Source organism: Nanorana parkeri, unplaced genomic scaffold (assembly GCF_000935625.1).
Source record: "Nanorana parkeri isolate BGI_ZX_2015 unplaced genomic scaffold, ASM93562v1 scaffold244, whole genome shotgun sequence".
Classification (NCBI taxonomy): domain Eukaryota; kingdom Metazoa; phylum Chordata; class Amphibia; order Anura; family Dicroglossidae; genus Nanorana; species Nanorana parkeri.
In genome coordinates this window covers 1,155,324-1,170,461 of record NW_017306512.1, presented here as the reverse complement: position 1 = coordinate 1,170,461, position 15,138 = coordinate 1,155,324, and the positions used below count along the sequence as shown (strand labels likewise).

The 15,138-nt window shown below is 41.8% G+C and overlaps 1 protein-coding gene across 1 annotated transcript in view; it reads right to left on the bottom strand.

The window, feature by feature from the left end:
• Positions 1-3,686: 3,686 nt before the first annotated feature.
• DRAM1 (DNA damage regulated autophagy modulator 1) overlaps positions 3,687-15,138 on the bottom strand; it is a 17,913-nt gene continuing 6,461 nt past the window's right edge. The window contains exons 3-7 of the mRNA XM_018556622.1: positions 12,246-12,388; positions 10,301-10,478; positions 8,555-8,613; positions 5,543-5,635; positions 3,687-3,969 (exon numbers count right to left, since the gene is read on the bottom strand). Of these exons, the coding sequence (XP_018412124.1) occupies positions 3,925-3,969; positions 5,543-5,635; positions 8,555-8,613; positions 10,301-10,478; positions 12,246-12,388 (518 nt within the window). The 3' untranslated portion in view covers positions 3,687-3,924. The remainder of the gene's footprint in view (positions 3,970-5,542; positions 5,636-8,554; positions 8,614-10,300; positions 10,479-12,245; positions 12,389-15,138) is intronic.

The following is a 15,138-nucleotide window of genomic DNA, read 5'->3' as shown; positions in this document are numbered from 1 at the left end:
GCCAGTCCGGCGGCAGAGGAGGCCAGGTGTACAGGCACAAGCAGCAGGTAAGAGGAGCTGGGAGGGGGATGCAGCCCTTACCAGCCCACCTGAGACCCCTGCAGAGCCCACCATAGAGATTCTCAGATGGGCTGTGCAGCATCTATGCTGGGCTCTGCAGGGTCACTCTCAGGTGGGATCTCAGGTATGTGTGGGGTCTCAGGTGGGTCCTGTGTCCAGTGGGTCACTAAGCCCTGAGTCCAGCGGGTCACTAAGCCCTGAGTCAAATTCATATACTGTTCTGTATTGCTGTATACACTGTGTGGCCATATTATTTTGACCACCCCAATAGTACTTTGTTGGGCCACGAGATGACTTCGTTGGGCCGCCTCGTGACTCCACGAGATGATGAAAGGTGATGCGAGGAATCTGACACTGCACTGTTGCCCTTCTGTTGTCTTGTACCAGTCTTGCCACTCTTCTATGTAAATGTATAATAATAACTAGGGATGCACCGATACCGAGTATTTGGGCAAGTACTCTCCCAAATGCTCTGATGCCTAGTCCAATACTTCAGACATCAGGAAGCCGAGTCATTACACTGTGTGCCTCTTCTGGAACTCCCAAATTTGGATTTCCGAAAAAGTTAATACATACCACCATAATGTATTAATCAAACGGATATATGCTGGGAAACCCATTCTCCTGGTGCCTCCCCTTGTCAGCGCTGATGGCTTTGTCTTCACCCTCTTGACCCCTGGACAGTCCTCCAGCTTAGCAATAAAATGATTCCTCACCCTTACTTCTGCATTCCTTTTTTTCTGTCCTCTGAGAAATTTGTTCAGAAAATCTCCCTACCATCCAGGTCCAGCCACTCCAGTGGTGAAAGGTGCAGGTGTAACTCCTAATTAGGCTGTTATCCTTCCATCCGTGTGGCGGGGTGCACTATGGCTGGCATAATATGCTACCTCCATTTTGCGCTGGGCAATCTTGGTTAATGGATTCTTTGCTCTCTTTCCTTGTTTCGTTAACTTTCCTCCTTCTAAGTCCCTTGACCAGGCCAGCAGGTGGCATCATTTCCGGCCACTTAAATGCATTCTGGGAGTCCTTTGGTGGCCATTTTTGCATAGCAAAGGAAAGCATAGCATTGTAGGAAATGTAGTTTTCCATGCCCTACATTATAGTTCCTACTGTGCACAACAATTTACACAGACTGCTTGCAGAGCACAGAGGTGGCCATTTCTATAGGAGCCATGAGGAGATGAAGAAGACAGCTATCAAAAAAGTAACAGGGTTATTCACAAAAGGGTGAAGAGTGTGGAGAAGGCCGGAGAAGTGACCAATCTAGGACAACATAGCTGGGAAAATTCTGCAACTCAGCTCACTTTACAGTTCAGCTATGTTGTCCTAGATTGCTCACTTCTCCTGCGTTCTCCAATCTCTTCATCCTTTTGTGAATAGCCCTGTAAGTTTCTGTGTTCATATACAGCAACTGCATATGCCTGTTACATGTACATATGGTGTTCATTGCTGGCATATGTTTTTTTTTAAATATCTCCACAAAGGTGGAAAAGGGCTTTAAAGTGGTCAATATAATGTTTCTGATTATGGACCCTTGTTTACCTTCTGCACTCTGCAATACTCTACCTCCAAAATCACTATAGCTTAGGTAGCACATATATTCTGTCCCATATTGCATCCTATGTCACCTGGGGCCTTCTGCCACAAAACATAACTAATTTCTGGCCATTCCTTTAATTAACCAGGCCGTGTATGTACAGACAACTGTCCAGATATATGAACACTAATATGGACATAAAGCACATATAATTATGACCACTACTCTTTAAGGTCAACAGGGGTCTATTTACATTGTTAAATTATAAACCAGTACAGGACTGGTTCAAAATTTGGCAATGTATTGTCAACAAAATGACACAGAAAGCCCTCCAAAGCTTTAGGGGGTATGGTAATTATAAAGAAAAAGATGACATAGGGTTCCCCTAATATTCCAACTAAACCCTTATCCAGGAATGCAACCTGGGTGGCCAGGAACCGTAAGGCAGTGCGTGCAGAGCTTCCCTCTTCTTGCAAATCACCCTTCTCTCATTGTATAGGGACAAGGGCCTCTTCTCCGCCTCCATGTGCCCTAAAAAGGAGGTGGAGGTAATAGTAAAATGGGGGGAATGTATGGTGGAATCTGGAAGACCTCTTTATCATAAGAGGGTGACAAGATATACACTCCTTCCCGGGAGAATGAGTGCAGCAGTACATTAGAACGCCTTACTCAATTCCAAAACGTGCTAAAAGTAAAATAAAAATCACTGAATTAATAATCTTCTGCTAAATGAAAGATTCACAACTGTAATAGTTTAATTCACCACCGGGATTCCCAAGTGATATCATTTTATGTTAATCAATGATGTCACCTAGGGATCCCCTGGATTTCCCAGTCAGATGTTAAATCATTAAAGTGAGTGTACATATTTATTACTAAAATAAGAAAAACCGGCACAGAGTTTCCCTTAATATTCCACTATACCAGCCTGGGTGGCTAGGAAAGGGAGGGTAGTGAGCATGCAGTCCCACCTTTCTGTGCCATACCAGGCCACATGCCTGTCCACATTAAAGGGGAACCTTGAATGAGGAGACAGCAAAGCTCTTTGCTAAGTTCCTTTGTCCCAATGTTGAGGGACAAGGGCCTCTTACCCACCTCCAAGTGGCCAAAAAAGGAGGTGAGCTTATGGTGGAATTTGGTAGTCCCCTTTTTAATAAGGGGGCAACTAAAGATCCACCCCTCCTAGGGGAATGAATACAAGGGTACATTGGTACTCCTTACCTATTCTCACAAATAATTCAAAGTAAAAAAACAAAACACCAAAGTATAAATCCTTTAATAAAATAAAACACAAACACATACTTACTGGCTTTTGAAATTAAGTTTATTATTGTTCCCCAGAAGTATGTCCAACTTCAATCATAGCAAACTGATGTATCCGTCAATCAACTTGTCCATTGAGGTAATCCATATTAATGATGGTCACCTGCCAAACTGTATATTCTGCAATCCCCCCACTAAACACTGACAAATTCCTGGCTGCGATTATTTAAACGTTGCCAGGAATCCCAGTTGACAAACATTGAACAAATCTGATCAATTACTTTACCTTGGATTCCTGGCGGTATTAATACAGTTGTAAATGTGTAATTTAACAGTAGGAATGCAGCTTGTACAACCCACCCAACTTCCATGGTGTTTACATTCAGGTTCAGGGTTTTTGCCGATTTCAGGCCTGTTGTCAGCTGAACTGACAATGAATCAAAGGGTGATGTGTTCGAGCAACAGTACTGACAGAATGAGCTATAACTCAAGGAGCATAATCTGGAGCAGATATGGCAGTGGCGGGGACGTGCCGTCCTCTAGTCTAAGTTTGTCCTGTGTAGCCCCCTAAAGACACTTCAGCAGTCAGGCCAGACATTTCAATAAAAATAAGATCATAGCAGGTTTGTGTTTTGTCAACCTTTTGATTGCTATGTGTTACACACTTGGTAATGAAGGGGTTACGTTTTTAGTTTAAATATGTTTACCCTCTTTATGCCATTATGTGCGTTATAAAAATCAAGCGTCTGAACTGATTATGTAGAATAAAAAAAGATTACAATATGTAAAAAATGTACTTAAAAGGTTATATCCTGGTGGCAATTCCCTATTGCTTTCATTAATAGCATTATAAAACATTAACCTGAATTGATTTATTGATATGAAAATATATATAAAACACAAAAAATGTATTGAAATGGTGCGGTCAAATAGTTATACTATTATGTCTCTGCATCCAGTGCAGCGCAGTGCGAACTGTAAACCAGCAGCAATTACATTGTTAGTCTGGTTAACATTTACTATAGAATATTTAGTCAATCTATAACACTGTGATAGGGTTGTAGTCAAAAATCATCATGAAGTTCTGTTGAAATTGTCAAAGTTATAGCCTGCAAAGAAACAAGGTGCACACCTTTCAGAAAATGTTTTAATACCCGCAATTCACTATATAAAAAGAGTTTTAAAACAAATTTGCTAAAAAAATAAAGCACATAATGTGTAATAGTAGTGACAGTTGCACTAAGACATAAAAAGTGGACGAGCACATTAAATATTGTCCATTTTTATAAACGGCACATAATTCTGTGTATATTAATTGTCCATCCAGTTTTGAGATTTACACAGCCTTGGCATACAGTACAGCCCTGGCACTGCTAACTGCTAGTCTAAGGAGATTTGTGGTAAGATTTGGTGATGTCGCTACTGTTCTGCTCATGGTTCTCCTGGATGTAGGCTCTGACATGAGGAAGCAAAACACTGCCTCTACCAAGGCCTACCTCCACACAGTGCAGAATAATGAATGGTAAGTCAGTAACATGTAAAAGATCAACTGTGAGGAACACACAGACTATACATGTGACTAGTCCTTTGTCCTGCCTTTTTTCAAGCACGGCTTCCAGAGTTTAGTTCCTTTTTAACTGGAATCTATGAGGATAGGTGTATAATGCTGACTTGCTTTTTAAAAATGCAGATTACATGACTGGGTAATGAAGCCAGGATCAATAAGACAGTTAGTCACTGATGTGGAACAAGCATGAATGATGAGTATTCATACTTTTAACATTTTAGTTGCTACATGTTTGCAGTGGCGTCACATGGGGTGTGCGGGGGTGCAGGTGACACTATCAGAGGGAGTGACACCAAAATGACTCTTTGGTGACACTCCCTCTGAAAAGTCAGGCACTTGGTCATGAACCCAGTGCCAGACAGTTGTATGAGAGAGGGGGGACCCTGTAGGCGTCACGCACATAATGAAGTCACATAACGTGTGTGATGGCGTCTCGGTGTGTGACACCCGGCGCCTGCTCCGAGTGGCACCCTGCCTCTGCATGTTTGTTCCAGGTTGGTGACTTGCTAGGTAGTGAAGCCAGGATGAGGATCGCAAGCCCAGCCTGCCCCTTGTATTTCTATTCTCCCACATTCACTAACTAGACCAGTGTTTCTCGGGTTGACCATCCAGTGATGCCCACAGTTAACACTTTCTTAAAAGTCAAAGGGATTGGATAACCACTGATCGGACTGAAATAAAAACTCTAATGCTTAGGTAAATTCACATGTTTCTCTTTATCTATCTTGAAAACATTTTGGATTCCTTTAAAGTGTATCTATAGCCAAACTGAATCTCAGCTTTGGGTAGAGTGAGAAATGGTTACAACTGCTGTCAAGTTTTTATGTTGTTCTTGTCTGTGCTCCATTAGGTAGTTTTCCCTTCACTTCCTGTCCCAAAGACACAAAAAGTGAAAGGAAATTTCTCTAAATTCCCCCCATGTACCAGAACTGGTGCCTCCTATCAAAGATTTTCCTTCTATTCCTGTGACAACTATAACATTTTTGGGGAGTCTCCTCTAGGACACAGAAAGAACAAAAAAACTCACCAAGTTTAAGCTTTTTCTACTCTATCCAAACAAACAAACAAAAACATTTTAGACATAGATATATAATAAAACTTTAGTCTATACTAACCTGAAAATCTTTGATGAATGTAAGGAAATAGGTGACAAAGCCAAAAGCTACGATCCATTCGCAAACAGCACTTGCTTGGCGATATGGGGATGGCTAAAGAAAAAAAGGAGAACGATAGCTGTTTATGAGGTGAGAAAATTAGCATCAAGAAATATTTGTCCACAAAAGTTCCTGAAAATGGGGAACTGTTTTACTTTTTGACCAATAGGCAGAAAAGTTATTTTATGTGCCTGCATTACCAGCCTTGGTTTATAAGCCCAAGAGGTCTTATTTTTTTTTTGGCATTCTTTTTTTTCCTCTGGATTTGGCACTTTTGACTTGTAAGCTTGTGCTGCCACAGCTGCTGTTGTATTTTGCCTCCTATGTTAGGATGGAGAGCAGTGATTGGAGGAGAGCGTTGTGATCTGCCACAGGAGGCGGAGCTCTCCTCCCCCACTGCCCTGCCCCGCCTTTTGCGACAGCCCATTCAGGATGGAGAGCGGTGTACAAACACTCAGCTGATCGATGAGTGTTTGTAAATAACTGGACATAGTGTGCTTACTATCTCCCAGTTATGAATGAACGGGAATTGCTCTACATCACTTCCTGTTCATTCATGATTGTGGACATAGTAACTTACACTATAACCACAATGTATAAATGAACAGGAACACTCAGTATAGAGGATTACTGTTCATTTATAACAGGGGCTTTAGATAAATAGACTGTGAACTCTGTTTCATCAATCTCTTTTTCTATGTTAAAAAGGGAAATATCCGGGATTTAAAAAAAAGAAAAATTAAATAAAAAGAAAATAATTTAAACATTTTTAAGAAGGTTGGAAAAAAAAGTAACTTTCGGTTTTGGCGTGACAATTTTTTCATTTTCGGTTTTCTTGGTGAATTGAACCCTGCCTGTGGATCCCATCAGCTCAGTAACTTGTCATACTATCCGTACAGACTGGTATCGTGAAGTGTGTTCAAATACATAAATTGGTGGTTGAGACAGAACAAAGCTATTTATAAATAATTTTCCAGCCTTGTTTTCCTCTGCTTTTTTCTAACTTTCTGCTGTTCTCAAATGTTTCTTGTGCGTTTCCAAAATTGTAACCATTTCTTCATACCTACAAAGCAATAAGCAGTTTAAAGTAGGGAAAAAACTGCAACTTTAGCTTTAGAATTAATCTGATGAAAGTGTGTCTTGGATAACAACCATGGTAAAACGTGTCCTCCTTTCAGGATGCCATAGGGCGACATGATATTTTACATCATGGTAACATAGTAGGTGACGTTGAAGAAAGACAAAGATCCATCCAGTTCAACCTGTGTGTGTGTGTGTCTGTATATATACACCAATGCAACTTAAAAGGTGAAACTAATATATGAGATAGACTCATTACAAGCAAAGCAAGATAATTCAAGCCGTGATTTGTCATAATTGTGATGATTATGGCTTACAGCTCATGAAAACCCCAAGAACCACAAATCCACAACCTCAAAAAAGTAGATTATTACATGCAATCAATAAAACAAGGATTGTACATAGAACAATATCGGACCTCTGAAAAGTACAAGCATGCATATGTACTCAGTACTTGGTTTGGGCCCCTTTTGCAGCAATTACTGCAATTACTTTTGCACGATATTCTAATTATTCGAGTTTCACCTGTATATATATGTCAGTTTTATCCCCAGATTTTACAACAAAAATGCAAATTACAAATGTACATTTCAAAGACCTTTTCCCCATACATTCACACTGGGGTTGTTTACTAAAGGAGTGGAGCACATTCACTTTGCATGTGAATTTTCACTTAGTGAATGTGGCAAAAATTCACTTTGCAGAGAATACCCAATCACGTGCAAGGAGAGTTTAAAAAGCAGTATGTTTGCTTGCACATGATTGGATGATGGAAGTTAGCAGAACTTCACCTCATTTTCTTAGCTAGGGGAAAATTCACTTTGCCAAGTGAACTGCCTATACAGCCTTTAGTAAGCAAACCCAATTGTTTCAAGAAAATAAAAAAGAAGCAAAAACAAAATCCTCAAAAAATAAGGGGATTTTTTCATTCATTTTTAAAAATAAATTCCTTATACAGTACACGTTAAAATAAGTCCTTGCAATACCCCAAATTATTTGAGCTGAATCAAACACTGCTAGTAAGGTTCAGCTCCCTGATTGCTGATAAAAGAACAGACGAAGCAACAGCACCACCAGCAACTCCCTATCAAGAGACATTGTTACTCAGTTTGCAGGTGACATTTTAGTTCAAAGTATTTTCTCATTCCACTCTGACTCCCCAGAATTGTCGGATTCCTGTAAAACCTTGACTCATGAAAACATCATTCAGAAAAAAAAAAGTAAGGCGGCAATACTAATACTCTACTGCTACAAAGCTTTCATTTAAAAAAATTTATCTGGTAACAGGTCATGATCCCTAAGGCCCCATTCACATGAGACTTTAGGCTGCAGCCACTGGCGGAACTACAAGGGTCGCAATTGCGACCGGGCCCTGGAGTTCCGCCACTTGGGGGGGCCCAGATCGTGCTGCTCCTTCCCTGCTGCACAGCCACCCACAGCATGTACGGGTGTCTGTGCGGCAGGGGTGGAGAGGCTGTCACTGGTCCCGCAGAATGTGCTGCCGGCACAGCCGGGCAGCACATTCTGCTGTGTGAGGACCGTCTCCTCTTAGCCCTGGCCGACGAGGAAGAGGGCCCTGCAGGAGAGGAAAGGTAAGTCTGGAGTGGGAAGGGGGGGGGGGCGTTTGTCGCGCGATATCGCACAAATGCTTGCATTGAGCAAGCTAGAATCGCGGCAAAATCCGCTCCAAAAAGGGTCCTGCTGTAGCGACGCACGACCCGCGACATTGACAGATAGAGCCCCATTGCCATGCATTAGAGAGCGATATCTTAGCTCACTTTCCAGATCAGCTATGTTGTCCTAGATTGTTCACTTCTCCTGCCTTCTCCAAACTCTTCACCCCTTTGTGAATGACCCTGTCAATGTTAATGTTCACTAAATGAAGATACACACCTCTTCACCAGGCTCACATTTAAATGTCCCAATGCCAGCAAATGAAGCACATATTATCACTGTTAGATGTATGCATTAAGGAACAGCACAGAAGAATGAGAGTTTCTTATATACATGCAAAAAATTTTATAGAAATATTGGCATTACCTTTTCTGACTTATTCTTAAAGCTACAAGCTCAGGTCCTGTCTTCTAAATCCTGTAATCACTATTTAGTGGGGTCCCCACCATGGATCACACATGCAGGATAACAGCTTTCTTTGGCTGCATGTTTGTTACAGGTCAGTGACTCACTATCCAGTGAATCCAGGGGCACTTGACCCTTAAAAACAAATCAGCAATGGTATCTTTCATATTTCTTCCCTCATAAGTTCACTTTAAAATCATAACGAGCCAAAGCAAAAGGGGTAAAACAAATAATAAGGGTATATCGCAGGGGTAGCCAAACTCCGGGCCTCCAGCTGTGATGAAACTACAAATACCATGATGCATCTCTCTCCGGGATTCATGGCTGTGAGAATCTTGCAATGTCTCATGGGATTTGTAGTTCCACCACAGCTGGAGGGCCGGAGTTTGGCTACCCCTGGTATATCGAATAGCATATTGAAAAAGGTAGCACATGTTGTAATTGCAATCAGGCTCATGTTCTGTGGGGCCTATCTAGCTATATCCGACCATCCTCATCACTACCATCTCTCCATCATCACAAATTAAAAGCTAAAATCACCTCTCCTGGAGGAGAGGGACTATACTGCACATGATGACGAAGGTGATTTTAGCTTAGGGGTTATGAGGCTTGAGGTTTTAGGTACAGGATGTAATTAAATGGCCATTTTAGTCCTATTGGGAGTTACTGAGGATGGGGATGTTCAGTTCGGAGCACTGTGTGTTGGGCCCTGGCTCATGCTTTGCACCAGGGACTAAATGCATGAAACCATACCACTGGACATCTCTTTTTTCAAAATAGTCAAAATTATTCATAGCTACAGATAAACAATTATCAGGACCCTTGGGTAAAGATAGTAGTGAACAGCAGAGCTTACCGACATCATTTCCGTTGAAGTGACCTACGAGGTTTGAGGCAGCGGGGAGTGCTTCAGCTGTACATACTGGTGCTGGGATAGCATGAATAGATGTGCTTTTTGTTTTATGTTAAAGTGTATGTTTTTGTGTGCGTTTGGCGCGCGTTCACGAAAACGCAGTAAAACATGCAACACGCTTGCGATGCCATTAATTTCTAATGGCACCCCAAACCCGGGCAGGAAGACATGCATTTTTGCTCTGGGTTTGTGTGCATGAAAACCTGCACAAACACGGAAGCAAAAAATGCGGAACACCTGTCGCAAAAAAACTGCTATACAAGCTTCTTTGCCGCATTCGTCTTGGGTGCAGGCCCCACTGAATTTAGTAGGGATGCGCGGAAAACGCAGCACACGAAAGCACATGATCGTGCGCTAAGGTGTGAATGTGGGCTAAGTGTTAGGGTCAGGTTAAGGTTAAATGAGAACTAATGTGCCACACCATAACTGGTGTGCTATTCATTTTTCTAACGTAAGTCTGGCAATGTGAGGAAAACAATAAAAAATCAGCTACAAGTATGGTATAAATATACCCCCCAGTGTAATTCATGGAATGAGCCCCAGTTATTATATAATCTACCTTAAAACATTGTTAGAACAAGCTGGCTGATAGGAGTACATGAACTTTTTTATAGAAAAATATGAAATAATGATTGGTCAAAGGATACTGGGAAATACGGCAAGTATCGATAGTAGAGAAATGAACATTCGTATGCAGCAGGTCCCCCTTCGGTTCCATTCTGGACAGGACTTGTAGGAGATAATAGACTGCAGAGAAATGTAGAGGACACCAAAGATAAATGCCAGGAGGGCTCCTATATCATGAACCTTTGTAACGGAAGTCTCCTGAAAGAAAGGGAAATGTACATATTAATATGGGATTTGTAGTGTGCTTACTGATATATTAGTGTAGCCATTTAAATGTACAGTAATTCCAACACAAAATGGCAAATCTACTGAACACTGAAGCCCTGGAATGTCTTTTGGAAGGTAATGTTCGCTAGTGAACAATGCCACCAAGTGACTACATCCAGCATGAGGCATAAAAACTGCAAATTCAAATTGCTGAAGTGAGAATTCTTCAACAGCAAGAAAAAGGTTAATCTTAAGCACATGCCAACAATCCCATTCCACGGTATAAACATGTCTATATATATCTATTAGAGGTGCACCGAAATGGAAAGTTTAAAACCGAAACAAAACCGAAATTAAAAAAAATGTCAGGCCGAAACCAAAAATGTTTTTTATTTTTGTATATTTAACTTTTATAAACTTTTTAATTTTTTTATATTTATTTTTATTAACTCATTTTTTATTAAATATTTCTATTTTTTACTTTTACTTTTAGGGGCTTCAGGGAAATATTAGGGGTCTAAACAGATTTTTCCCTTTTAAAATAGAAAAAGATTGAGAACACAAAGTCCTCAATCTCTTTTTCTGTGTCCCCTGTTATGAATGAACAGGAATCCTCTATGAGTGTTCCTGTTCATTGATAACATGAGAACATTGTTTGTTTACTATATATATATATATACTGTGTTTCTCAATAGCTGTATTGTATGTCTAGTTCTTTCCTCCTGCTTCAAGCCTGCGGAGAAGTTCATGTATGTTGACCTTCAGTAAAAGGTACAGACTAATGATTAAGTATTTGTCACTGAACAAAATACTGTGGTGGGAATTCAGCATACAGCACGTAGGACACTTTTCTGGCGGTGTGGTCCCTTTAAAACAACCTGCACCTAATTCATGAAAGCCTTGCAACAGTTTCAGCTGCAGTTCCGACATAATTTGATAGTTCTTATTATCGCCATTTAAGGAATCTGTCACAAGTGTTGGGCAGATTCAACCAAAATTACAATCCGTATACAAAATAAGTACTCCAGGCAAACTAATTATCTGCATCACAAGAAAACGCTGAAATGGGTGAACAAGCAAATATCTGGAACATCTTGGTTAAAGAATAACTCCAGCAAAATTAACCCTTGCAGTGGTGCTACTCCCATACAGCATGGGTGCTGCTCGTTTTGGTCCAGGGGCAAAAATAAAGAAAATGTACTCACCTGATCCTAAGTCCTGCGCCGGTCAGTGCTCTGTCTGCCCCTCCGCTCTGGTGGTGGAAGGTCTCCCAGCGTCCTCACATCTATTGCAGCTGCACTAGACTTGATGACGTCACAGGTCCTTAGACCGCCAGAGCCTAGGGGAGGAAAGGTTGCAGGGACCGCTCTAGCAGCCAGGTGGGACCTAGGATTAGGCGAGAATATTTTCTTTATCTTAGCTCTTAGACCAAAACGAGCAATTAACCCTTGCATTTGAGTTCTTCTTTAAAACCAACTCTGTACTAGTGTACAGAGACACCAGGAAAAGGATGGGGGTGGGTGCACCAGCCATGAGAGGTTTGCTATGGGCCCACCATTGTCTTCAATCTCCCTGGTACAGCATCATTCTGTAACACTTAACTTTAAATAACATGCCATGCTGTACCTGGTAACAAATTCAAGTGTATTTTCTCCCAAGGTTTTAGTTAATATGGATGACTCGAAACATGTAAAAGGAATATTCTATTGAATTTTTCCAAAACAGTCAAAACCTGTGTTCCTATATGTAACTTCTCACCTGAAAGGAAGCTACAATGCCCATTCCAATGCAGCCAATCACTCCAATTACTAAAGACATTATGTTGAAATATCTACATAGAAATGCAGATCTAGAATTTTGTACAAGGACTATCTTATATCGTACATACATCGTTGCTGCACCTGGTGAAAGAAAACACAATGACAATCAGTTTCCAGCAGAGTTTTAAACATGCAAAATAGGGCCATCAGATCAAATAGTCTATGTTTTAAAGCAGACCTTTACACTCAAAAATCACATTCTACCAATGCATCCCTCTATGCAGTGGTGTCACAAGGGGGGTGCGGCCCGCACCCGGGTGACACCATTGGAGGGGTGACACCAAAATGACTCACAGTCATTTTGGTGTCACCCCCCTCTGAAAAGTCGGGCGCTCGGTCATGGACCGAACACCCGACAGTATCAGGAGAGAGGAGGGGACCCGGCAGGATACCTTATCCCGCCGGGTGACTGTCCCCTCCTCTCTCTGCCGGCGTCCATCACCAAGATGGCCGCCGGCAGGTATCAGAATACTGCAGCGCCTGTGTGATGATGTCATCGTGCACGTGCGTAGTGACGTCACGTGCACGCGCGTGGTGACGTCAGGCCATGCGCAGTGACGCATCAGCGTGACATTCGGTTACCCCTCCGGGTGTCACCCAGCCCCTGGACGCCCCTGCCTCTATGTATGATGATTAAGAATAAAACACAGACATGTCAGGTGTAAAATGCTGTAATTCTGAAATACTTACACTTGCAGAACATTCACTTCCTGCTTTGTAAGGGAAAATGACTTCAGTTTGCCAAAGCAATGCACACTGGGATTGCCTTGTCATCAGCAGATCATTGCTGGGAAATCTCATCTGTAATCTCATAAGACCTCAGGAAAAGGTATTTTCCTCCCCTGAGATGATGTGCATGGTCACATGTCTAGTCATATGTGCCAGAAATCCAGGAAGTAAAAAGAGAGCTAGTAATCTGCCCTTAGTAAACATGGCCGCTATCAGAAGACTGGGGAAGAAAAGAGAAATAAGGTATGCAAAGAATACAAAGCCTGCAATTATCTAGAAGTATGTGTTTGTAGATTGTCAATACTAAACATTTCTAAATGTGTGTTTGTTGTTATTTTAAAGATAAGGGCATAGGTCTGCTTTAAGAAACTTCTAGGCCCCTTTAGGGCTTGCTCACACCATCTCCAGACCAGATCTGGATGCATTTCTGCAAATGTAGTCATGTGCGTTTTTGACACATTTTTTATTTATTTTTAGTCTCAATTGATGCATGCATTACAGTGTATTCTGATGTGTTTGGATGCGTTTACATGTCTTGGTATTCCCCAGACCAGAGAAAATAGTGCATGTAGTATTTTTTTAAATGTTCTGGAACTGAATGCAGTGGTGTGAACTAGCCTCACTTTTTAACCTAGGAATGAATGGGGATTCATTTTTGTAAAAAGACAAAACACGTTCTGGTCTGGATCTGGCCCGGACATAGTATGAATGGGCCCTTAGAGTAGGGGTCTCCAAACTACGGACTGTGGGCCACATCTGGCCTGCTACAAGAATTTATACTGCTCACAGCGACACCAGCTGGCTGGCAGTGGATGCGCAAGTCTTGTATGATGATTAAGAATAAAACACAGACATGTCAGGTGTAAAATGCTGTAATTCTGAAATACTTACACTTGCAGAACATTCACTTCCTGCTTTGTAAGGGAAAATGACTTCAGTTTGCCAAAGCAATGCACACTGGGATTGCCTTGTCATCAGCAGATCATTGCTGGGAAATCTCATCTGTAATCTCATAAGACCTCAGGAAAAGGTATTTTCCTCCCCTGAGATGATGTGCATGGTCACATGTCTAGTCATATGTGCCAGAAATCCAGGAAGTAAAAAGAGAGCTAGTAATCTGCCCTTAGTAAACATGGCCGCTATCAGAAGACTGGGGAAGAAAAGAGAAATAAGGTATGCAAAGAATACAAAGCCTGCAATTATCTAGAAGTATGTGTTTGTAGATTGTCAATACTAAACATTTCTAAATGTGTGTTTGTTGTTATTTTAAAGATAAGGGCATAGGTCTGCTTTAAGAAACTTCTAGGCCCCTTTAGGGCTTGCTCACACCATCTCCAGACCAGATCTGGATGCATTTCTGCAAATGTAGTCATGTGCGTTTTTGACACATTTTTTATTTATTTTTAGTCTCAATTGATGCATGCATTACAGTGTATTCTGATGTGTTTGGATGCGTTTACATGTCTTGGTATTCCCCAGACCAGAGAAAATAGTGCATGTAGTATTTTTTTAAATGTTCTGGAACTGAATGCAGTGGTGTGAACTAGCCTCACTTTTTAACCTAGGAATGAATGGGGATTCATTTTTGTAAAAAGACAAAACACGTTCTGGTCTGGATCTGGCCCGGACATAGTATGAATGGGCCCTTAGAGTAGGGGTCTCCAAACTACGGACTGTGGGCCACATCTGGCCTGCTACAAGAATTTATACTGCTCACAGCGACACCAGCTGGCTGGCAGTGGATGCGCAAGTCTGGGTATTACAATATGGAAACCATAGCATCCATTGCCAGCCAGCCATTACCCTCCCCCACCCACCCCCAGAGCTGGTGCTGCCACTAGGCAAACTAGGCAGCCACCTAGGGTGCAATGCTACCTAGGGCGCAGCCTTGACCATTCACCTCCCACGGCGCCCCCCATCCATTTCAAATTGCAAAAGCCAATAGCACGCTGGCTATTGTACCCGCCCACTGAGCAGAGGGGCGTAACTGAGAGACAATTCTTTCTCTCAGGTTCCCTCCTCTGCTCAGTGGGTAAGGTTTCAATAGCCAGTCTGCTATTGGCTATTTCAAAATAAATTACATCCACCTGTCGCAGGAGATT